This window comes from Rhea pennata, chromosome 1 (assembly GCF_028389875.1).
Source record: "Rhea pennata isolate bPtePen1 chromosome 1, bPtePen1.pri, whole genome shotgun sequence".
Taxonomy (NCBI): Eukaryota; Metazoa; Chordata; class Aves; order Rheiformes; family Rheidae; genus Rhea; species Rhea pennata.
Window position 1 is genome coordinate 65,594,426 of NC_084663.1, and position 26,339 is coordinate 65,620,764.

General features: G+C 35.6%; 1 protein-coding gene across 2 annotated transcripts in view; it reads right to left on the bottom strand.

The window, feature by feature from the left end:
• The window catches only part of DNM1L (dynamin 1 like), a 38,154-nt gene that overhangs the window by 2,136 nt on the left and 9,679 nt on the right, over positions 1-26,339 (bottom strand). Inside the window, exons 2-17 of one of the 2 annotated variants that reach the window (XM_062590061.1) lie at positions 23,799-23,946; positions 16,644-16,690; positions 15,942-16,013; positions 15,291-15,377; positions 14,272-14,434; positions 12,369-12,489; positions 11,590-11,721; positions 11,086-11,292; positions 10,750-10,870; positions 9,313-9,468; positions 9,036-9,125; positions 7,907-7,999; positions 6,276-6,332; positions 5,139-5,216; positions 3,114-3,281; positions 2,344-2,453 (exon numbers count right to left, since the gene is read on the bottom strand). In XM_062590061.1, the coding sequence (XP_062446045.1) occupies positions 2,344-2,453; positions 3,114-3,281; positions 5,139-5,216; positions 6,276-6,332; positions 7,907-7,999; positions 9,036-9,125; positions 9,313-9,468; positions 10,750-10,870; positions 11,086-11,292; positions 11,590-11,721; positions 12,369-12,489; positions 14,272-14,434; positions 15,291-15,377; positions 15,942-16,013; positions 16,644-16,690; positions 23,799-23,946 (1,850 nt within the window). The remainder of the gene's footprint in view (positions 1-2,343; positions 2,454-3,113; positions 3,282-5,138; positions 5,217-6,275; positions 6,333-7,906; positions 8,000-9,035; positions 9,126-9,312; positions 9,469-10,749; positions 10,871-11,085; positions 11,293-11,589; positions 11,722-12,368; positions 12,490-14,271; positions 14,435-15,290; positions 15,378-15,941; positions 16,014-16,643; positions 16,691-23,798; positions 23,947-26,339) is intronic. The other variant, XM_062590070.1, reaches the window with a different exon arrangement.

Genomic DNA, 26,339 nt, shown 5'->3' on the forward strand with positions numbered 1-26,339 from the left:
TACCAAGTATCTACCACTACTATGAATTACAACTTTCTATCTCAAATAAATCCAGCGATTTACTGTTGAATTCCTTGCAAGTGGGATGGCTGCATGTAAAGGAAGTGTACATATTAACTGTACAAAACATATCAGGAATAAAAATCACTTTTTTCCTAGAGGCCAGAACCTGCATCTCCACTGTGCTACCCATGGTGGTAGAAGGGGGAAAATCAGCCTAGAATCTCTTTTCATAGGTAAGTGAGAAGAGAGTGTGGCAAAGAAAACTGATTTATCCAATCTTATTTAGCAGATGAACTGAAAACAGGATCACTGTCCAAACCCTGGGCCAAGTTCTCTCTGACATTGGACAATGTAAAATGAGGGCAATGTAAAACTGCAAATAAGCTTTAAATGTGCAAAATATATTTGCCTATAATGGAAGGAGGAAGGAATCAATGAGGATCAAGAATAATCCATCAGAAGAACAGCACAGAATTTTTTTTTTTTTTTTTTTTTTTTTTTTTTTTAAGTCAGGCTAAAATACCCCAAAGAACTGGTTTAGTTTCAATTTCTGTGCCACTAGAATTTTTGAAAAAAAAATCCAAGTTCTGAGTCAAACTGAACTTGGTTTTATGAAATCCAAGATATGGGTAGCAGTTCTCTTCTGAAAAAGTGTGGGGTATAGAGTATGGACAAAAAACAAAGTATTATCCTATCACAGTACAAGAATCTGAGGAATATAAACACAGGATCAAAAATCAAGTTACTGCATCTCAGGTTATTTCATGAGCAGAATGGCAGTAAGTGACCAGGGAAACACAGTCTTTCCTAACTGAAAAACAAAATGCATTAGTTTAAACCACCTTGTTGGCTTACTCTTCAACAGCAGTATTTTGCCCCTAGAGTGGACTGAGCTGACATAATCAGTACTGATTCATTAAGTAAGGACCACATCACTCTTCTCACATGCCCACACAGCCCTAATTCTAAATCCAAAATCGGTATCCTGGACAAAGTAAGTTTTTGCTCAAGAGAATGCACTTCTTTCAGAGTGCTGCAATTACCACTGCAGCATGAACTTGACAAGGTACATGCAAGTCTAAACAGCCAGACTCATGGTCAACCCAGAACAACCCATCAAAACATTTGAGCTTTTGGCTGGGAATTTTCCACTACGTTCTGCTGCTTTATGGTTCTTTACACGAGGATTATGGGAAGATTTTGGAGAAATCATGGTAAGACAGTATTGGTCTATTAGTACTCAAGTAATTTAATTGATATCCTCCTTCCAAGCTAATACATTGCAAATGCTATTGAAAGAAGAACTTGTGAACGAAGCCTAGAATATTTTGGAAGTCTCCTGGCTAAGAGTGAAAGCAATCCAAAAAATCAGGACCAAAGCTGTGTAGGGATAGATAAGGACAGAAGAATCATCCAAAAGCCCATATTAGATCTGCAAGTATAATATGGCATGGTGCTGTTTTCAAAAAGAATTTCCCAAAATATTTCTCATATAAGTTGTAGATCTTATACATCAAAATTACAATGCTTGATATAGCATTTTGTTTTCTGAATAACACATGCATGTTTACTGCAAAGAGCATTAAGGAGTTGTTTAATGCACACAAGGATGTAACACTACTATTACTAACATTGCAGTAAAATTAAGGTAAACAAAGCAATGAAGAAATTCCCTGCCATGAAATACTAGTAGTTGTATTGTGGAGCACATTAGATAGTACACCAGGTGGAATAAAACTTCTATGACCACAGTAGATATGAGCTAATCTGCTCTAACCTCCAGTTTTCAGATTCTCCTATTCCCCCAAATTTTCCTTGCATAACAAAATAAGTTATGCTTTTTCACAAAGACTTAAGTGAAACAAAGTTTTGTGTTATTCTTCATAGGAAAAAAAAAAAGTATGGCAATTTTTAAAGTAGAATTTAAAGGCATTTTCCATAGCTGTGTACAGCAGAAATACCACTTATATTGCTACTGCCATTCTTATAGCTAAGGTCTACAATTCAATTTCTGCATTTGAAAGAACAGGGTGGCAATTTAAGTTCTTTGAGTACACCTAGAGTTCATTCCAGTTATTTGCCTCAAATCATTCATCTGAATTATGGTATTCTTCTGGAAGGCAGACATGTCCTAATTAACTAATTCAAGGTTGTACTTCAATATAATACAGAACTCAAACCACTGGAGGAAAAATATGCTTTTTCAGCTTTCTTCAAAGAAAAAGAAATCCATTTTCTCTCTGCTTAGAAAAGTAAAAAACAAACAAACCAACAAAAACAGTCCCACAAAGCCAAGATTATATACACAACCCTTGTATCGTCTAGGAAATTTTATATTACCTGTCCTGAATGTTCTTCCTGACAATAAGGAAGTAAGACTTAATAAGCCGTTCAATCACTTCACAATCTCGTTGTTCACGGGCAGAAAGCTTGCGTGCAACAGGCACAGGCTATGTAAAGAATAAATACCTCAATTTAGCAATTTACTCATTCACATAGGTAAATAAAACTCCAACTGTAGAGACTAATACAATCTATTTCTCTTTTAGTCTAATAATTCAATTGATGTAACCTGTCCTGCAGCAAATCTCTATTCTCCAGAAATCAAATTAGAGACAAGAACATGTCAAAATCTGAGAGTTCAGAGGGCATTACCAACAAGTTTTTTTTAAAAGGTCACTAGAGGAAGTAAGGTCTGCAGAGTTTTTAAAAAAATTCTATTTTTAATTAACTTGCTTTTGGTTTTAATGATTCTTTTCGTTTAAAGATCAAAAATTCCAATTTCAGCAAAAACAAGCAGGCATTTGAGTTGAGGCATGAGCTGAGATTTACTAGTGTAGAAAGAGCAATCTAGACAAGGAGTTCACTTGTGTAGGGATTTGTGAAAGGAAGCCAGTTACCCAAGTCATAGGCTGAAACTGTGGCGGGGGGGGTGGGGGGGATTGGGCAGCAGGAGGCAAGAGGAGGAGAGGGGCTAAAGCTTTTTGTCCATATAATGCTAATTATTTACAGAGATATCATACATTAGTAGTGAAGTCACAAGATCCAAAATTCACAGATTTCTTTAAGCCCAAACTCCAAAGAGGCGGCATCTGTCCTTCATGACTCACCACATCTAATAGGTTTACAGCATGTCCTTTTTGAGGACTAGCAGGTAGGGCTGCAGCTGATTTGGATTTTTCCTCTGCTGACACCTCTTCTGCTTTTGAGGGTTTCAGCATTCCTCTCCAGTTACCTGTTCCAGGCTCTTGGGATGCATCTCCCACGCCAGGGGCAGCCTGCATAAACAGCACAATGAAGAGACATTGGAAAGTTAAAACTCAGGCACATATATATACACACATATATTCCCTCTCTTCATTTGATTCTTCACATTCCTACGTTTGTTCTCCCTTTGGGAAACAGCTTAGAGGGTCACCTTCAATCCATTAAACAGTGCAAGCTTACAGATTTTTTTTGTTCCAATTCTCAAGAACGAACCTGACACTTCACAAAACAAATCCCATCAAAATCATGTAATGTTAGTGGGGTTCAAATGCTATTATTCCATTACCGCACCAGTCTCCTTTTTGGCCTCTGCTTATCCTATTTCTAAAACAATATAACGTAATCCATTAAATGAATTTGTATACACAAACAGGAACAGACAGAAAGTACCAGTAAAATGAAAGCTTTTTAAACTCAATCTTCCCAATAACGGTAAGAAATTCCTCAGAGAGACAAGCTCTCCTCAGAAGGATCTAGGTCATTTCTGAAATAGAGTGGTGTTCCTAAATCATTTGGCTTTTGCCACTTTTACCACTTTGTTCCCGGAGCAATGCACCCTTCACAATCAGAATCATTCTGCGAGCATATTTTAAAGAACACCACAGCTCTTGGAAGACTTGAATTCACTTAAATTCTTCATTATTTTATTATAAGAAACTTTGGTTTCTATTGAAATAACAGCTCAAAAATACATACATTATTTTTTAGGTACCAAAGCTACAAACACATTTGTGCTGCAGATTCTCAAATTAAAGTGGAATTTTTTTGTTCCAAATTGAAAGAAAAATTAAAAAAAAAAAAAAAAACACTCAATCCTCTAGAAGTGAAGAAAAAAGCAGAGTTTCTGGAAAGTGCAATTTTCCATTCCAGGGAAAGAATGATTCAGTTGTTCTACCAAGAAGAGGACATAGTACTTGACTCTTCCGCATTAGGAATCACAGGACAAAAGAAATATTAATAAGTGGTATTCAACATATGCCATATTAGTATAAGAGACTGATTATTTTGATGTGGAACATCAATTTTTATTTTGTACCTCTCAACAAATCTAGTATCTTTTCTATTTATTATTGTATTTAAAACCTCTTGCTGTTTAAAAAGAAACAGTGTAAACTCACTGCTGGCCATTAAAGGCTCTGAACTACTACTAAAACTCATATCTTATTTCAGGAACATGGGGAAAGAAGCCAAACTTATCTATTGTGCTTATAATTAAATGACCACTATAAACCGATCTTGGGTCTAAAAAGAGTAAGACACAAAAAAATGGCAAATAGAATACAATGGTTTACATATAAAGAGGAAACTCAGCTGAACTGTGCACATCAAAAACTCATTTAAAATTGCAGTAAACCAGGGATTGTATGGATTATGCGAGACAACAAAAGGGAGATTCAGTCTGAACAAAGCCTGTAAAGATTCCCTGCAGTAAGCAGGAAACTCACATTTTTAGGTTATCGTCTGCTCTCCTTCTTTAACTGTCAACACATTAAAAACATGCAGTTTAACAACCATGCTGAAAACTTGATTACAATACTGTTTCACCAAAAAACCCCTACTGACTACGATTTGAGGCAAATTATGCCCCTGCACACTTGTACGATAATATATTGCAACCAAGAGTTCAAAGTAATGACTTTGACACTGAAGGGTACATAGATCTTTACCTGCCACTGTACATACCAAGGTGAATGATGCCAGGTAGCCTATACCATATAGGACATACAGTTCAAAGGACACAGAACATGCTGTGTCAGGGACAAAGCACATCAACAAACACAAACTGTTTTCCATAGCATCTAAGGTGCACCACAACATAAATGTGCATGCCGTGCTTATAGGAAAAAAAAAAAAAGATCAAAACAGACCTTGCCATCAGCCTCTGCAGAAGCAGCAGTAACAGTCTCCTGGGAGGCAGGTGTCAATGCACCTGGAGCTTTAGTAGACTAAGGAAGGTAAAAATGCAGGAAAAAAAATAATCAACTGAAGACCTCCAAATCTACCAAGCAATTACATGCACTTTTGCCTACTAGCATCTTTCAAAGTCTAGAAAAAAGATTTTTGGATTTACAAGCAACATAGTAATACGAGCGGAAAAAAAAAAAAAAAAAAAAAAAAACACATTTCAACAACACTTAAAAGACTTTTAAAAGGACTTTTGCCTTATCTGGCCTTCAGTTTCATTTCAGCTCTTACACTGATGATGTAAACTTTTCTTCCCACAAAATCAGTAAAAAGAAGGATCAAACAGCACAGAAAGCAATCTCTGGATAGCTACCTTACATTCCCAGTTCACCATCACCTAGCTTCTACCAATTAGAGGCAATAGTATCAGATCCATTCTGACACTTCATCTCACTATTTAGCTTGCAAACTTAATGAACTGATTTATACCAGCTACAATAACTGCCATTACAACCTGTGATAAGCTTAAGCTATATCCTGTAGATTGGATTTGACATACTTCACAAAATATCAAATACTTAACTGTCTAAAATTCCAACAGATTGTCAGACTGTTTTTTTCCACAAAGAGGCAACTTTTTATTACAATTAATTCTTCTGCCTATGTATTTATTTGTCACTGAACTAATCCCTAACACTACGTAAATCAAATCAAGTTCAAGAGACAAAATACACAATTGGATTAAAAAAATTTCAGCTCCATCATCTCCCAAAGAAAGCAAGTCTGCACTCCATCTTTAACACCTGAAAGCATTTCAAGCCTCACCTAAGATGACATTCAAGTAATTAGTATAACATTAAAAAAACTTTATAGGGAAGTCTTCCAAAATTCTCAATTTAAAACCTGCTGAAACCTGCATCTTTAGAGGAAGGAAAATAACATTCCACTTCTTTCTATGAAACTGGAAGAAAAAAAAAGTCAATACCTGGAAGCTGCCAAGACAGTTACTAGAGCAGCATAGCTCCCCATATTTGTATCAGGTAAAAGAGAATGCATTAAACTTAAAATGAATAAATACATAAAAATCAACTTTCACTCACCTTGTCTCGTTGTACACCAGAAGGCAATTCTCGGGCTAACCTGTTACGCCTTTGTTCCTTTAAAAAAAAAGCCCGCAAAACTTCATTTACACATTATTCTGTATCAGCACACACGCAACATTTGTATTTTACAGATAACTTGCACTTTAGAGCCAAAACTAATAATCTCATCTCATCCAGTGTCACGTAGCTATACTATGACGCTATGAAAGCCTCAGTTACTTGGATGTACCTACTCTGAAGGACTACCTGGTCAAAAGTAAATTTGCAGCATAAAGCCTTCTACAAAGCTTTTTGCAACGCACTCCAGATTCATACTAGAGCCTTTAAAAGCCAAGATAAAAAAACTACACAGTTTGGCTGAGGGTAAATTCCCTACAGCTGTCATACAGCATAACATTTATGAAGTAATCTCTAAGGACTTGATTCCATATACAACCAGGTTAACTTCTGCCCAAACAGCAGAAGGAAGGTGCAGGCATTCACTACATAACAAAACAGAATTTGAAGCAATCAGGATAAACAAAGATAGGGTTTTTTTTCCTTTAAATTAATAAGGCTAGGATGTTCTACATGCTTTATAGCTTCAAAAATCCAGTGTCCTGTTCAGGAAGATGTTAGGAAATAACTAATATATGTAGCACATAAAACAATAATCTCATTTGTTCAGCTTCAAAAAGTCTTATTTTTTGCATCCATAACAGCTTGGGCAGACATTGCTCCCAAACAGTCTACCAAGGCAAATTAAATCACATAACCAGTCAATACAAAAATTTTATATAAAGAAAGAGGATAGAACTAAAAAGCAGAAATGAGAACATAAGCATTTTTAAAAGCGTGCTACTATGAAAAAACATGCTAGATAACCAAAGGAACACAAGAATATTACCAAGCTCTTAGCCAGATTAAGATAGACTGAGCAGCACATTGCTGGAACAACTGCCTTTATAGGGCGACGACAGCAACAGAGATCAGTAAATCGAAACTGAGATTGAAAAGCAGGCTACTGAAACTGTAAAAGGCTAATGGGAAAATGATAGAGAAAATGGATTTGGGGAGGTTGAGGCGTGGTAAGAACAGTACCAGAGAGAAGCAGAAATTAGAAGCTAAACAGAGGAAAAACAAATCATATTATCACTTCACGAATGAGAGAAACATCATAGCTATTCATAGGTTTTGCCAGAGACAACATGCAGTAAACATTAAACAGTACTTCACAACTACCTAAAGTTTCTCCTCCAGAAATTTCATTTAATAGCCAGTTCTCATTTAGGTGCCTATCTTACTTTCCAGAGAGAAATACAGGCAGAATTGTTTTCAGTGAAGTATCTGCCATTGGTCCTAAATTAAAACTCACATACTATGTTTAACAAATAGATTGATTACAAGACATGAGTATGCACCAAATTTGTAATATATCATGTTTTTGTACTTCAGAATGCAGAATTATGCTTTAAGGAAAAAGAGACACACATTTTTCTTTTACCGATTATTTTGGCTGTCATTTGAAGTAATCAAAAGACAAGACAGATGTAACAAAGATGCGATCCACAATCATGCAAAACCTTTCAATGTATTCACATTTTAGCTATGCATATGGAATTCACTTTTAAGAGGATGTATTGTCTTACCTCTATGTTGTTATTCATTAACCCGCAGGCATCAGCGAAGTCTGGATGTTTTGTATTGATATAGGCTAACTCAATGGCGACCAAATTATGAACCTGCAACGCAATGCCATTCAGTTTTGAATTTAGTGAGTAAACCTAACACTAATGAAAAACAATGAACTGACAAAGCTAGAAAGCGTAATGTAACTATCCATACCAAAGGCTCTGGTCTTATTGCCCCAAAGACATTAAATGTCTGATCCAGATGATCTCTGGAGGCAAGAAGGAAATTCATTTATTGTGATGCATTTAAAATTTCAGTTCTCCTGGATGTTATATCAAGTTAACTTATTAGATTTATCAAACTAACCAGCCTCCAACAACAAATGAACAAAATTCAGCAATTTTATGGCTCTTCCATATCAAGTAAGCTATATAATCAATCTTTAATCACAAGCCACTGGCCACATTTGAACTAGTGAGACATGGCTTCATCAGTGAAGACATCTCAGATGGTGAGCAGAGACAGATCAATTTTTGTTTACTTTTCACACAGACATATAGACATGTACAGACTCTGACTCAAACTCTTTGCTCTCTCTCTAATAAGTCGCCCAAAGCAGACACCAGTTTTTCACATTAAAACATTTTTACACAAAGATAGAAAGCTGATTTTTTTTTGTTCCCATCAGCTGAAGGGCATTATAAATGAAATCAGCATTTTATATAACGTAATATCTCTGGAACACAGAGTGAGGACTGTAATTTCATTTTCTTCATTGCATCCCTAACTCTATAGAAAATACATAGCTTTAATTACAGGGAGAGGAAAATACACATACAGCAGGAGACTAGCAGGTTTTAAATACAAGTTGTTAGTAAGATCTTGCTTGGAAATTGAAACATAGGGGGAAAAAACCAAGGTGAAGATGGTTCCTCTCAACCCCTTTAAGTATCTATCTTCAAATACTACAGATATCAGAAACTTCAAGTATTGCAGATATCAAATAGCTAGCTATTTAAAAAATATGCATTAAGACTCCTTTAATATTTTGGGTTCCCCACATTACATAGCAAACAAAAGCATCAAGGAAGACTACAGAACAGACACAAACATTTTCCAGCAAAATTACAGTAAATGGGAAATTACCATTTCATTTGTGACTGGAAGTCTTCTACGCAGAAGACAGGTCACTACTTCAACTATGGCATCATGTAATTTAGGAAATCTTAATAATTCCTAAAACAAAGCAAAAGTTTACTGATGAGACTTCAAGAAATTTTGAAGAAAGGGAAACTACCAAGTAGAATCTGACAAGCAGTAGCCAGATTTCTTTAGTTCAGCTTTCAGTAAGTTCAAATTTATTAAAAAAAAAAAGATACTAATTTAAAATTCCTGTAGCATTTTTAAGCATCCTTTTTTTTACCTGTGTACTGTAATTGCTACAATGCTGGATAATCCTCTGCATTTCTTCATGAACCAGCTCCACACAGCGCAAGCTAGGCTCTTCTAAACGTTTGATTTGCCTTTTTACCAGCAATTCAAATGAAACTTCAGGAACAAACAAGGCAGGACGGGGACCCTAGTTCAAATGGAGGGAAAAGGCTGTTACAGTGTGTATTAAAACAACATACATTTTTAAGAAGCAGTGACTCATGAAGCCCACAATAAATCAATTTGCAATGTCTGCACACAAAAGAAAACTCAGAACAGGTCTTGTCAATTTAAGACTAAAAGTTGTTACAGGAATATTTAAATATACAAAGCTTTACAGACTAAAATTCAGAAGTTATTACTCTTAAAAGACGCTGTGTTAAGCAATGATTAATCAGTGTGCTTGTAGAATCTGTAAGTTTTCCACGGACTAATGTCAATCTAGGCTTACAATTATGAACTCAAAATTCTTTTAAACTTCTCAGGTTTGCAGATCCAAGTTTAAACAGATTTTATTATAAAGACAAAGACATTCTCCTCCTAACTTCAGATAGAGGAAAGTTATCATTTGGCAATCCTGGGCCTACATTTCTTACTGCAAGGTAGTGGCTTTCTGTTAAACATAATCATAATACAGTAGCTCTAATTTATGGTGTTTGGCAGAATTTCATTTCTGACCTACAGACTGATGCTTAGCTTTTTTTTAAAAAAAAAAAAAAAACGGAATAAAAGATAAAATAAAATAAAGCTCCCACATGAGCTTTAGAAACACAAAGATATGACACATTCATTGATCATGCAGAAATCTGCTTGTCTGTCTGTATCCAGTGGAACAGGGAACAAACACAGACTTGTACATTTGAGGTCCAAGGTGAGGCTCTAACAAATGAACATTCTATATACTGCAAATTTTAAAAGAGAACTTGCTCTGTTAACTTAGCTACACCAATTCCTATATTCACAAAAAACCCAATCTGTCATGTAAACACTGAACCTTTACAGTTGTGTCTGTTACATTAAATGAAATTATCTGAATGTGTCCTAGCCCATCCACCTCAAACTGAATCGTCATAACTAATAGAAGTGCTTAATGCATAATAAGTGCAGAGGCTGTCTTTCATCACCTTTTCTCTAATGTATAATAGCTCTAGAATAGGGTTACCAGAACAGGACCCAAGCTTCATTTCAACCTATAAATACTAGTAATTAAATACAAGTGTTCACTTTTAAATCATTCCATATCTGATAATGGCTGCAAATTTGGAGTTCACATTTTTCCACTTAAAACACTGAAAAGTAGGTTTTAGCCTATTTGATATTCATTCAGCTGAAGTCATTAATACTGATCTGAAGCAGCACAAATCTGTTGAAGCCTCATTTCATATCCAATATACAGGAATGACACTTAGAAATACAAAGTAAGACTCACAGTAGCATTTCTAATGGCAGTCAGAATATCAATAGTGTTAAGGCCACCTAATGGATCAACAGATTCCAAGGTTCGTCCAAAGGTCTCATGAAAAATGTAACAGATTCTGGCTCCACCACATCTGAAAGAATAAAATACTAACTGAATATCAAACAAGAAACAAACCCTCACTGTAAACACTTTTATAGTCACTTGGATTCAAATACTCCTCAGGAAAGCTGGACTTTCAGAACATCTTATTCTCTGCTGTAGTACTATTGTCAATATAAGCCAGCAAGAGCCACAGGGTCCATCTAGGTACATAGTCAATATTCTAGAAAACCGTTTGGTACTTACAGCTCCGAAGTCTCAATGTATTTTGCTGTTCCTTCAATAGTGTTACAATATTCTGTGGCAAATTTGGTAATAAGCTGTAATAAAGTGGCACTTTTGTCCTCAACAGGTTCCCCGTAGCTGTTTAGTAGGGATTGATATTGAGCAGCTAAAACATTTATTCTAGTTTTCAGTTCTGGCAAGCAGTCTCTGATATGATGCATGAGTAGTCTAAAAATAGAGAGAAAATAGTCCTTTGTGAGAAGGGAAGAAAGCTTTCAGCTTTATCATCTCAATCAAAACTGAGAAGAAACAAAATAATCACAAAGGAAAATATTTACTCAAGAAAACTACCATAGATTCAGAAATTGAATTTGGAACTAAATAGTGCTTTCCTAACATTCCACTGCACCACACTAAAAGGAAAAGGGAAGGTAAAAATAAGTGTTAGTACACGTTTCCAACACACCGATTTATTTCTTAAAGTATCTTTAAAAGCATGCATTTATTTTGTTTTGCAAACAATACCTATTCAGCGTTCTAGCAAGATACTTGGTTCCATTTCGATTGGCTAGGGAAGGATACTTCTTCTGAAGAAAGCCATACTCATCACGGATAGAATCAACTACGCTCTTCTTATTGTTAATATCCAACTGACTCCTGAAGTTAAAAAGCAGAGTTATATGCTAGTTAATAGATGCAAAGTAAAAATAATCTACATTTCTGTTTTTCCTGACAAGATATGTGAATAGCTTGCTTTTGCTTTACACACATATCTCCATCAGGCAACAACCATGGTATTGGTTGTTGTTCCATGGACTTCAGCCATCAAAGCAATACGGTAGCAGTCATCAATAGACTAAGCAAACACTTCTATAAAAAAAACGCATGAGATTTGACCTACCTGATGCAAGAAGCAAAGTGAATATTACTAAAGCCACAGGCAGTTAGTGCTAGATTAGCACTCAGGTACAAGACCCCTGCAAGATCCCTACTGGAATAGTGTTAATGTGAACAGCTGACCAGAAGCTTCCAAACCAAAAAATGGTAATGGAAAGATGAAATGACACTACAATTTTTACCTCAACTGTCCCTATTCCTTTCTAAACTAGCATTTAGCTGACTGGAAGAAGAACACTCAAGCTTGTCAAAAGTGAGCAGCAAGCTTCTTGCTTGCTTATTTCAGAAGTTTATTTCAATATCAAACCACCTTATTCTTAAGCCCATATCCATGGTTAGAAGAGCACAAAGCATTACTTTAGATTAACAGAGAATCTCAAAAACAGAAATAATATGCCCAGACAAACCTGTTCACCACTCCAATGATGCCAAGTTTTACTGGAATCACTCTTCCCATGAGCACATCCATAGCATCCGTGCCAGCATCCATGAGATCCAGCTTTGTAATAACAGCAAGTGTTCTTCGACCTATTAGAACAAAAGGAAAACTCACATAGGGCAGTATTTTACCCTGATCAGGGTAGCTAAAGCTCATCACTCAAGAAGTTCCTCGAACAACTGCACAAAGGGCAACAGGGTAAACCAGCAAAAAACAGTGCAAGAGCATGTGGTATTAGTCTATATGGAGCCATTTATTAACAAAAATATAAGATATTTGGCAGGTACCATCCCCACACAGGTCTGGGGAAAGAAAAAGGGTTTAGCTACCATTCAGTTCAAAATCATAACCGTTTCTCAATGCAACAACCATTTTGGCACATTATATGAGGTTACAGGAGTTACAAAGTACTCACAGAGAAGACCAAGGCAGGAAAGCAGGCAACCCATAAGTGTGAGCAGACTGAACATATTCATAGGATATACGTAGGACTAGGCATAAGGGCAACATGTTTGGAAGTATATGTGAAATATAATCAGTACAAAAGAAGCTGCCAGAGGAGTCAACCAGACCATCAAATACATAGCTGAAACAGTCCCGAGAGCCTGAAATGCTTGAAAGCCATCCCCTGTAAAAGCAGTAAGGGATTCATTTTGCTAACGAGGTAAAATTTTACCTGAGTACATGATGTTTTCCAAATGAAAACAAAAACTTTGTATCAGAGACTGTGGAGAAAAAGGGACTCAAAATTTGATTAAATAGGTAAATACCGGATATCTAAACAGATAGATTAACATGCATAAGATTTCCTTGGGACCGGTCTGAAAAAAATGGCAAAGATGTTTTCTTCAAAATATAACAGGCCTTTCAAGTCTAAAATAAACTGATATCTCAGTAAAGTCAGTAGAGAACTGTCTCCTGAAATTTCCTGATTATTTCTACAAAACCTGTAACATGAGCTGTGACTCCAGACCTTTGAGGTTTAGACCTTTTCAGTCACATCTGATCATTTTACAAGAGCAAATTAGGAGAGAGTCTGCTGCCTTGAAACAGAACAATCTGATTGAAGAGACTGCCAGGAGAAGAGGTTCTCTCTCGAGGTTACATGGCTGTAGAGCCCCTGAAGGCTTAGCCAGAGACTAGGAGTCTGAAAACAGGCAAAAAATGTTACACCTTAAGGGAAGAACAATTTGAGGGCCATATTTTAGTCTAATTTCAGGATAACTATGTTCAGAGTATATATTTCCATATTCTTTCAAATAGCTTAGAATCTGTTTCAAAGTCATTAGGTAAACATAAAATGATAATCCTCTTTTTATATTAAATTTAAACCAGTAAGCTCTTCCAAACAAATGCAGCATAAGCACAACAGATCCTGACTGAAGACATTGATTTTACTTTCTCTTGCTAAAAGTCACTAAACTAACCGCTAAACAGGCAATTACTATTTGCAGGGCTGCGTACTTCCTCTACTAAAAGAAACAATACTGAAGGAATAAAGCATGAAGTCACCCTAACAGACTACTTTAAGTCATTTAAAATCTCAAAAAAATCCCAGCATTCTATAATGCCATGCTCTGGAAACAGAAGTGGCTCACGTGACTATTAAAATAGTTATCTGGTCTGGTCTATTTGTAAGTCAGAAAGCCCTTAGATATTAAGGTATCACAGCATATTCAATAGCTTCTGAATTGTACAGAGTGCAGCAGGAAATCTTTACCCAGATAAAACATTTTTATTTTCTAGGAAATGCAGTGACATTTTTGGTCCCCCACCTTTTTCCCAGACAACTTCAGTTTTATTTTAGGATTTAATTTAGGAAAGAAACTCAACAACTTGAATTACAGGTTCCAGTTTTATTTTCTGCTTACCATCTGGATCCACTTCCCGTGCAATTTTAAGTGCTTCTGAAGTGGCCATGTCTGTGTTAGCAGCTGTGACTGCCAGAATAATTGAATTTGGGTTACTGATGAATTGAAGGATTAGTTCTCTGATTTGAAGTTCAATGTCCTTAGGCTGATCACCAACAGGCACCTAGAGAAAAACAGCGCAGAGCTGTTTAAAATCACACATTCCCCCCACCAATGCAATACCACTCATTGAAAGTTTATTCATTGTACCACAGGGCAAGATAAAAGCTTCCAGTCTTTCTGTTGCCACTTTGTGAATAAGCATGAGAGAATTAAGGAAGATCTTGAAAGGTATCAGTCAAAAAACATTCTTGTAAAGTGAGAATCAAGTCAAATTATTTGTTTTGATGCTGCTTAGCATCTAAAAACCACCTGTACAACTGGTAGAGTATGTATGTGCACATGCATGTGCACGTGTATAAGGGCATGCAGAAGAAAATCTCGTCATCATCTTGCCACAGAAAATTATTCAGCATAAAACCTGAACAGAACCTAAGCATTTCTTCTACTGTATCCTCAATTTATACAGCTTCTCAAGGAAAATATGCATAGCAACTTCTGTTAAGAGAAGCAATGAGAAAAGTATTTTCCAGTTTGTCAGTGACCATTCATTTGCAGGTACTGCTGTGAAACTGAGTACTACCTCTTCTATTGAAGTAAAAATAAAAAAGAAAAAAAAAGAAAAAAAGCTGTTTTCTCAACAGTTCTCATTCCTCTGTTGTATATTGGAAGGGGGAGAACTTGAGCAAATCTAATTCTCTTTTAATAGTGAATAGCATCAGAGATTCAAAGTTTTTATCAGAAGACAGTGACATCTCAAATTCATATAACCAGCTACTCAACCTGAGAAACAGCGTATAGCTTCATTTCTTAAAGACTGTTTATCTAACAATACAGGATAATGCCAAAAAGTGAACATACACTCCTTGTTTCAAAACACTATTTGCATTAAACCAGAACAGAACCATTCCATATCTTACCTTTGTCATTCCTGGTAAATCCACAAGCGTCAGATTTACAACATTAGATGAAAAAATCTTAAGATGAATAGGTTCAGGACTGATTCCCTAGGAATATGTTAATAATAAAAATTAATTACAGTTCTGGATTAGTTAACTGCACCCTTTAGAAAGCCAAAATCTTAAGTCTAACATAAAAAATCCTTTCTTCCATCATATGCCTTTACACCTGCTTTGTGAGAAACAAAGTCAATCACATCTGTTAAATAATTATTTTGTCTCTGGAAGTAGCCCTGCATTCCTGTCAATAAAATGCACAAAAGCTCTTACACTTCAGCATTACATACATGTGCAAGAATACTACACTTGATTTTATAATTTACACAGAAGTGATGTATGTAGAAATTATGCAAGTTCAACTCAGTTTACTTCTTGTAGGATTATTCTAGAAATTTTGGAGTAAAACACCACCAAATGTCTTCATTTTCTTCTTGCTTAATCTATAACGCTTTCTCAAGAACACAGTGAAAAACCTCAGTGATAAGCAGCTCCATTATATTCTTCAGTAGAATTCTTCAATGCTTTTCATTTCCAGTTGCTAAGACTATTTAAGAAGGTTCCAAACAACAAGAGAATCTACAATAGGGTCAAGTTAGACAGTTCAACATCTACCTTATTATTTCCTGAAATCCTCTCCGTTTCATTTTCTATTTCCTGACGAATTTCATCAAAATCTGTATAGACCTGAAGTACAATAGAAAAAAAAAATTTTAAATCAAAGATCACATACACTTATTAAAACGGCAAAAGAATGCTATTTTCTCCAAGAGACAGTGGAAAATTCTGTAACTATGCATATAGAAGGTGAAAAAAAGTAAAAATGACTAATAACACTGAACCTAATGCTAATGGCAAGCATCAGTGCAATGAATTAAAGAAACATAAATCTTGCTATTTAATCCACTGCAGTGCAAGATGGTAGTTACTAGCCTTTATAATCATCTCAAAGTCAGACAAGGTTTAAAAAAAAAACAAAAAACACACCATAAGAGAATTTCAAATCCTTAATTCCATTTCTAATCAAGTTGTAGCACTTTGAAGTTAACATACATAATGTAGCCTAAACCCTTTCTCATCAGGAGGACAATGAACTTGGACAATATCCTCTTTCAAATTTTTTCCATTCTTGTCTAGTCTGTTCTCCTTCTACCAAGCCAAAATAAATTAGCACAGAGCTACCCATCCACAGATTCTCTGCACCATCCTCTTTGGATCTCCTTCAATTTCTAGCACTGTATAGAAGAGAGATCGGGAATTAATTATGTGTGATAAAGAGTTTATGACACCACTACTCCACCACAAGAGTAAACATACCTTATTTTTGGTGTGAAGAAATTTACCCCACTCTTCAGCATCAATCTCTGAAAACAAAAGATTGATATATGATGAAATGGAAACATGTTTCAATTGCACCTTCCCAAGAATCTGTTTGTTGAAAACTATAGGGTGTTTTTTTTTAAGCAGCAAGATAAAACAGTCCGCTTTCTACTGCTAGATGTTAAGCAGTTCAGTACAAATATATTTATCATTCATACTTATCATGAAACTTATATATCTCGTTACTCCTTCTAATTTGTCATTCTCTTAGGCAATGCCCACTGCCCGAATAGTGAGCTGCGCCAGTCAGCTATCCTACCATATTTCAGAAACCATCTAGTCCATTTAAACATCATATTGCAACAGAAAATAAAAGAATTATTAGCAACAGTAAAAAAAAAAGGCAAAAATAGATCAGCTTTTATCATCTTTTCTTTTCCCATGCAAGTGAGATCAAACTGCAGCTGAAAGAAAAAGTTAGAAAAACCTGTAAAACCAAAAACAAGAAAATGGAAAACTTAACAGTAAAGTCTTAGGAAAACATGTCTCTTCCCAAATCTGTCAAGGACCAAACATCTTAACTCTTGTCAGTCACCACTGATGTCTGGGAAATACTTGGGACTGCTTGAGCAGACCCAGAAACAGTAAAGGAGCTTTTGTCAATTCCAATTTTTCCAATAGAGCAGAGGGCAGTTTGAGTCAGGCTGCAAGATACACACTTCCATAACTAGGTTTCCAAGTATTTAGCAATATATTGAGTTCCAAATTTTTATTCTATGATCGCTTCTCCTCCACTGCCCAATACAGCAATCTACTCTAGAAAAATAGTCTACAAGAAATCCGGCTATTTGACAACCACACCATTTATCTAAAATTAAGTCATCATTCAAAACTTACTTCCACTATCACTGAATTTCCAAAAGATAATTATCAATACAGATTTTTAAGAGATTTTGGAATTAAAAATGCTGAAAGGTATATGAAGCAGCAACAACACAGAAGAAAAGCAAAAATTATCTCATTCTAATACAACAAACTCAGAAAAATAAAAAAAAAAAAAACAAAATCACAAGACTCAGAAAAATAATCAATCAACACAGTAGTCAATGTATAAAAGTAAAAGTATAATCAACAATAAAGTGGCATGAAATGTATATGGTTAGTGTATATAAGCATGCACTTTATGAACAGGGAGAAAAAGCAAGTGGATAAAGGCAACCTTTAGAAAGGTGTCTTGGATTTTTCCATGTAGCAGGGTCTGCAGTTAAAGAGAAACAGCATTGAACGATGTTTAAAATTTGTCATACATAACAAAGCATATACTTTACCCTTCAGTACTAGATCATACTACAAAGATCACAAATGCATGCAGACAGATGTGCATGCTATTCTACGATTAATGAGAGTATGTAACATACTAACAATATACACAGCAATAAAATCTTAACTGAACACTAATAATGATGCAAGTTAATCAGATATCCTATACTACGAAGTTTACTTGATGATGACTTTATTATTGCTGTTCACCTCACTCCATCAGCTTACAATATTTTTACCTGAGCACAGAAAATAGCACCATTAGGTTCTGTAAAGCTGAACTTCCTTGACGAAACATGTTTCTCATAGTTTATATATGGCAAGAACAAGTCTTAAACCAAATGCATTTTTAACATCACTAAAGGTAATATTACTGCACTGGAAAGAAACCTAAGTTTCTGCATCAGTCTTTCTAACACAAAAAAATTGCACAGACAAAAAAAGAAAAAAGAAATTACAGTAATTCTGAGACAGATTTAAGAAGAGACAGCACCAACTAACACTATCCTCACTTTTTGATTTTCTCAAAAAAAGCTTATGAAAACCCTATTACAAAAAAAAATAAATAAAAGAAAAAAAAAAGAAAATATTTTATTAAAGGATCACAAGTTTAGAGCTCCATATTCTCCTGTGATGCCAGTACAGCACGATGCAGGGGTAAGAATCCAAACAAGCTTGTAAAGTGTTTTTTGCTGCACTTACCTATTCAGCACAAAATGGAAGTAGTACAGTAAGAATCAATTTATCAGTTTGAAAAGTCTAATAAAACTGGATAGTTAATTTTAGTATTTTGCTCTGGTGGGTAAGTCAAAGCTTTATCCTCAGTGGAAATATAGACTGGATACATTACCAAAAAAAAAAAAAAAAAAAAAGACGACTTTATCCTTACTGTTCTTTGAGAATGCACAAACAACTACAGGCACTTCAGAGCTATGAAAAAATTCTTATCAGGAGGCAGTCGTTGCTTTATCAGGTGATAAACAAGCAAAGTTACATAAAAGTCTCAGAAAAAATGTGCTATGTGAAGAAGTTCATTAACGCCAGGTTATTAAACAGATTGCTTATTTACAGTTCAAAGAAAATAAAGCAAAATACAGACTCATTATGAAGAAACTACAGTATCTGCAGAATTATATTACTCATTGCCTCTTTTCAGAAATGGAACTGAGACAGGAAACAGGCATAAAGCCAGGAAGACAGAGCAGAATACTTGCAATGTTACATTTGAAAGACATGGACCAAATACCAAATACTCTCCTACCTAGAAAGATGATGTCCTCCTGAGACATGCTGGTTTAGTCTTAAATTATATGCAGGACAGTAACCAGCAGCTAGGTATTAAGCTTATATCTAGGTATATTAAAAAAAAAAAAAAAAAAAGTTTTTTTTCCTTTCAGGATTATTTTTTTTATAAAGCAGGAAACTCTTCCTTTATTCTTCTAAGGGAGTCGATACTGACACACACGTAAGACTTGAGAAGATAAATTTCCAATAGCTCTAATTTAATGCAAAGAAGTTTTTAAGAAAGGAAGGGTTTGCATCATTTTTCAGACTGCAAGGAGAAATACTGTGACCAATCTACATTTTTAACAACCCAATATTTTCCGGTTTACACCTACAACATTTTACCAGTGAAACTAGTGATGTAAAAATCAGTCTTCCTCCAGTTATATTACTTCCTGTAAGCTTCTCAGGCAAAACTTTCAGATGAATTAATCACTTGATTACATTCCAGGTTCAATGTTAAAGAGAAGAGCCCAGAAGTGACATCTCAGTCACTACAAAATTCATTCTTAGAGAGGATGAAAAGAAATTATTAAAATAACCACTCTTAAGAGCAAACTGATCCAGTCTTACAAAAAAACACTTTTCCCAGAAAAAGTAACTATCTCCTTGCTTTTCTGTTTTTTCATATCTTGGAGCAAGAGCTGAAAACTTTAACATACTGGAAAACTGAACCTGCTTGTATTATTTCTCTCAGGACTGTTCTCTACCAAATTATTGCTTTGTGTTACCTATACTGCAATGCTTCTTAAAAAAAAAAAAAAAAAAAAAAAAAAAAAAAAAGTCCAACAACACTGTTGGTTGGTTCAACATTAGTTGAACTGTTGGTTCACTGTTGGTTCAACATTAGTGTTGAACAACACTAATTCACTTGAATTATTCTTGCATCTCTTCTCCATCCCTAAGCATTAAAAATGTTCTTCATACACTACAGGAGCACAGAAAAAACAGTCATAAAAGGCTACCACCATGGAAAATTTCTAGCAACAAGGCAACAAGAACTTCCCATATACCAAAAAACACAAAATCCCTTACCTGTTTTCCTACATGTTTCTACTTCCCACACCTTTCACAGCTCAGCAGACTACCATCTGAACCCTGTTTTTTCATCATTTCATCCTTTCCAAGCTCCCTCTGAATAAAAACAAATCCAACTGACGAAAATACATGCCCACTTTGTCTAATCCCTTCTGTATGTTGCACCATTTTTTCCATCCTTGATCCTAACTAGATGAGAAACTCTTTTGGGTGAAAGTTCTTTTCTCTTGTGCTCGTACAAAGCTAAGTACAAGGGGGCAGCTGTTACTGTTTGGGAGCTACGGATAACAGCCCTATACCTGAAGTACAGGGCAAAAAGCTCACAAAATGATGCTGTTGGAGCAAGCAACAGATCTGCACTAACCATTCCTGTCCTCCAAACCAATTTTCACTGCTTGGGATCTAAACAATGCTTAGCTTCCTGTCCCAGTTCAGAAAGCACCTATGAACACTTGCAAACTGGCCATTCTTACGTTCCCTCCTCTTTTCTGTGCCCTAATAAATGGATAAGCTATCAGAGTAAGTCATAGCCACAAGACCAATTTAATAATTAATGAATCCATGCACAGCTCTCTCAAACGCCGTTTCTCTTGCAATTTGATAAGAGGACACCGCAGCATGGTATCACCGCATCAAGTGTACCGTGTGCTGAATCCAGTCCAGACAACAGCAGACAGCAAAGGCATAATGAGAACATTTCCTTCAGACCAAAGCACGCACACCTCCAGGGAATATACGTATCAGTGTGGAATAGTGGCGTTACGAAAACACAGTACTTCTTCATATTTAATGGAAAACTAATCTCTCTCCTCTCTCTTTCTCTGTCCCTCCTTCTTTCTCCTCTCTATTTTCTGATTATTTTGATCTATTTCAGTGGCCACTGTATAAGGGGATCACTTGGAGATCATCAGTAACCCCAAGGAGCAGGAAGGAAGATCCTTATTGTTGCAGGTTAGGAAATCAGAAGTTAGTTCAAATGGCTGGCTGCAAATCTCACACAACAATGCGCTCTCATGAATCAAAAAAAAAAACACAACAAAACAACAAAAAAAACACTCTAAACTAGTAAGAATTGATGTTCCTTGGCAGGTTGTGTGGATATGCTTCAGATGTCCAAGTGAAACTATTGGAAAAACTATCTTTTCCCTTTATAGTCACAAAGGCAAGGCAATTTTCTACATTTAAACAAACACCAAAGCAATCCAAAGGGCTTTGTGTTAAAAATAGTGAAGCTTTCTGGATGTAAACACTCATCTTGATCTAAAAGTAAAGCTTAAAAAAAACCGCATAGAATAGTACTACTTTTCAATGGATATATTCATATGTGACTCTAGTACACCTCTGTAGCGAACATTAGGATGGATAAAGGTAATAAAGTTTTAGGTCAACAGAATCACAAAATAAGGAGATACTTTTATGAATAAAAGCATCTGGCACAAAGAGTTCATTACCAGCACATTGGAAAAGCAGTATGCTATATGGGTGCAGAAACTGATGTTCTTTTTCTAAGATTCAATATGTATAGAAGAAACCTGGAGAATCCCTTCATGCGATATTATGTATAACTACTTTCTGTTTGGGAAATGCCAAGCACACACCCAACCCTACCTCAGCATCCAACTCGTAACAAACAAAAATACGACCAGGAACAGTGTGTCACCCTGTTAAAATTTCAGACAGCAAAGGCAAAGTAAAAGATTCCCCCTCCTTTTCTTTCCAAGCCACTTGATCCCATCTTCTCAGCTGAAACAACACAATCTGTACACAGGGTTGTATGCTAAACCAGGTCAATGAAAATCATTTAGACTGATTTGTCTTATTTTGGAAGGAAGAGAGAGGAATTTCCAGCACAAATGAAAAAAGCCATAGAAGTTTGTCTGTTTTTACTAAACAAGCCCACCCTTCTTTTACAGCAACATGAAAGCGATTATAACATATACATCTCATTTTTTTCTCTGAATATCTTAATGAATCTTATAAATATTAATTTAGCCCAACATCCTTTACAATAGGTATCATTATCCCATTTCAAAGTTTAAAAACTAAATTCACAGATCAAATGCAACGAATGGTAGAAAGCTTCCATTGTTTTGGCTCAATACTCTATTTACAAAATCAACTTTTATTTCTGTAAAACTGCAGATTAAAACAACAAAGCAATTATCCTACAACTCAGAATCAAAGCATTTTGAAGAGCACAGTATAATGCAAGTAACATGAAAGTACATTACTAAAAGAAAAAAAAAAGTGGCCTTCATAACAGGTTGTCCAGAGAAGCTGTGCATTCTCCATTCTTGGAAGTTTTTAAGACTCAACTGGATAAAGGCCTGCACAACCTTGTTTGATCTCAAAGTTGACCCTCCTTTGAGGAGGAAGTTGGACTAGAGACCTCACAAGGTCATTTTCAACCTGAATTATCTATCCCACGATCTCTCATAATGCAGCACAGCCTGGATGGCAGACTGCGTACTGCATACTAAACTTGTAATTGTTATGAACTGGAATTGTGTTTTCTGCTTGCAGCAGTAATGATATTTGGAGCTTTAATCTTTCAAACTGCACAATATTAACAACTTCTTTAGTAATCAAAGGCTACAAATATTACATGAAGAACTGTAAAGAACTTCCAGAACCTTGACTTACTAGTTCTACAAATAAATTCTGAAGAATTTAAAACACAATGTGAATTAATAATTATAGCTGCATGTTTATCATGTCATCAAAAGCCTGTATACTTTTATGGTCTAAATCAAAAAGCTAAGAGATATATCTTATGATCAGAAGGTGGACATAACCCTACTGCTCTTTCATAAGATCAAGATCATTCGTTAGCATAAAATGAGCATTCAAACTCCCAAAGGACAAGTGAGGTAACATTGATTTGGTGAAAGATAATATAGAAACATTACAGAACGCAAAAGCTTCAAACTAGAGAGCTTTAGAACATCTAAACTATTGTATTTTAGCTCAGTAAGGTGGTGTAAGCTACAGAACATGTTCAAAAATTCTTTTTGCATCTATCAGGGGGTCCTTTGCTTAGTTTAATTTCTCTTCCTTGCACTTTGTCCAGAGCTTATCTATTTCTTAACCTCCTCCTGCAAAGTTACATCCTCATCCTCTCAAGGAAAGGTCTTATTTAAATCAGAAAAGGAGGAAAAGAAAACACATACAAGAAAACTCTGCTCTCAACATCATAAATAATCATTATCATAACTAAAATGTTTCTTCAGCCTGCTTTTCTCAAGAGTATTTACCAAGAACAAACAGGAAAGCTTAAAATATTAAAGACACTTCGAATAACCAAAAGATTTTGGCTTCACAACATCTGCTACTTGGACAGAACAGCTGTGACAACAGCTGTGGGGTTGTCCCTCCCCTCCCCCAAAGTAAATAAAAAGAGATAGCATATTTGAATTTTAGGACTATGACAACTTGCTTTTCAGTCGTCTTAAACACACAGGAAAGATTTTCCTACTAGGCAAAACATACCAAGTCTTGGATCACACTTACCATTTTCATCTCCAGCTGTTTTCCGACCATCCTCTGGGGAAACATGCACCAGCTGCAGAATAAGGGGTCTCCGGGTGACAACTCCAGTACCTCGTGGGAGCAGATCCCTCCCCACAAGACTTTCCAACACAGAACTCTTTCCACTGCTCTGAAAATTGGAATAGAGCTACATGATTTTCTTAAACATCACAATGCTGTAATATTTTAGTTTCAGCTTTCCTGTAAACAACGCTCTAGTCCATTTTCTGCTATATAGTTTCTAAGTGTCTAACAGACCAACATCACACCATATAACCACTACAATATAGAACACAATTCTGCTATAATCCAGTAACTGTCCAAACCTTGACAGTTAAAGGGCATGGAGACAGATGTATTTTGCATTTCTTAAGGTTAAAATAAACAAGTAAAAATCTAATGAGTTCCAGCATTTTCTACTCTAAATGTTTACACTATGGGATTTAACTTCTTGTTAGTGGTAACATGGGACCACAATGTGGTCACACAAAGAGATATTAAACATGTACATTTGGATATGTGTAAGGAAGTATTCTTAAATTTCTTTCCAGTTTATATTTTTTGTATAACATATTGCATCAGCTTCATAGATGAGCAGGAAAAATGCTACCTCAAATTCAATTACACACGAACACCATCTTACATTCTAAAAGAATATGTAACTGAATTGACTGCAAACATCTGTCTACACAATAGCAAACTGTTAGAAGCTGTGAAACACTTAAAGGCTGTAAAATCCAGAATTCCCTTCAGGAGACTACATTTAAAACATTTTCCTGTAGCTCTTTGATATAAAAAGCAGAGTTTTCCTTAGATGGTCGGTCAAATAACTGAACACGTGGGTTATAAGCGAGTGGTTCAGGATTAGTGCCATGTTAAAAATTAGAAACCAAACAACAGACTAGATATATCAACACAATGCTTTGAAAGTCTGACTGATAGGGTGCTCTTTCTTCTTCTTTTTTTTTTTTTTTTTTTTTTTTTTAAACAGAGCTGTATTAAACTCTCATTTTTCTGAAGCTGGAAGTCAACATGCACTCAACACGAGAAAGACTGCTCTGGCAATCATAGTATGTTAGTAACTCTTTCTACATGGATGCTATCTATCACCAAGCAATTAAAAAAAATGAATACATGCTTCTGACTGCTAGAATGTGTATTTACTATGATACAACCTCAATTTGGCTTCATAACAGTTCTGAAAGTACAAATCAGAGATTTCACATAAGCCATTAAATGAATACATAGCCTAGCATAACACAAAAAAAAAGTGTTGAATACTCTGAATTATCACCCACATAGTGACAAATTACATGGTTTTTCTAAAAATGAAAAAAATAGATGAGTAGGTATCAAGCAACACATCGCAGTTAGGTATCCCATGTTCTACTGCAGTAGTACAAGACAGGAGCGTATTACATGACAGCATTAGAAACTGTCAAAATGGGACTTGTACGCAGAAGCACAAAATAAATGTTAAAAAAACAAGGCCCAAACCCTAGAGATCTTGATTAGATAAAAGCCCTCTAACACTTTGCAATAGCTATGCTTCATGGCACAGAAAAATGCCGATTTATCTACAATGTCATTTGTCTCAATATATGCACAGCAAAGCAATACAGATACATTTTCGAAAATACACACAGTCAACATCTGTGGCAGTGACATGAACCAAACAGAAAGAGTGAGGAGAAGAAGAGCAGAGGAAACTGAAAGATAGCCATAGTAAGATTTTTGCTTCAACATGCTCTCCCTAAAAAGTAATTAATAATTTTCATCTACAACTCATCTTCTTTCATCAGTTCGGTTTCATGCAAGCAACCTATGACAGAATATGGAGCACTGAAATCTTATCCAGTAATAACTGAAGAACCATTTGGCTAAAGCTCTGCAAGCCTCCCTTAGAGAGTTCTGTCACAGCACGCTTCAGCAGCCTACATATCAGAGAACGTGAAAATACAGGAACAAACAAGCAACAGACCACTTCTGACAAACTTGATAATTTAAAACAAGTGGAATATCCATAAAAGTGAAACGTGATAAAGGTTCATTAGTTACACTGAAAAATAGGGTTTCCTTTATCAAAAATATTTTGAACATCTCTGAGTAAGATTTCTTATAAATTGGTACAATGATCATTCAGTCTAAAAATGTTGGAGACAAGGCTGACATGAAGTGGCGCCTCTTGAACACAATTCAAGTAGAAGAAAAGGGATAGTAATAAACAGATCAGGTCCTTACCAAGAACCTCATGAAGACTAGAAAACAATAAAGCATTGCACAAGTTGTTGCACTTTACTGCTCACTGTTTTGTTTCTCAAAAATAATGGAATCGCAGGAAGCCACAATTGGTACATATGAAACTACGGGACCAAAGCACAACGTCCTGCATAGGTCCCCAGAGTCCAGTTACTTTCAGATGTACAAGGAATGACCTGGATTCTTTGCAGTAGTTTAGTAAATGACAATTGTGAAGTCAGCCATCATTCATTAGGTTGGACGTTACAATACTCTGCACATAAG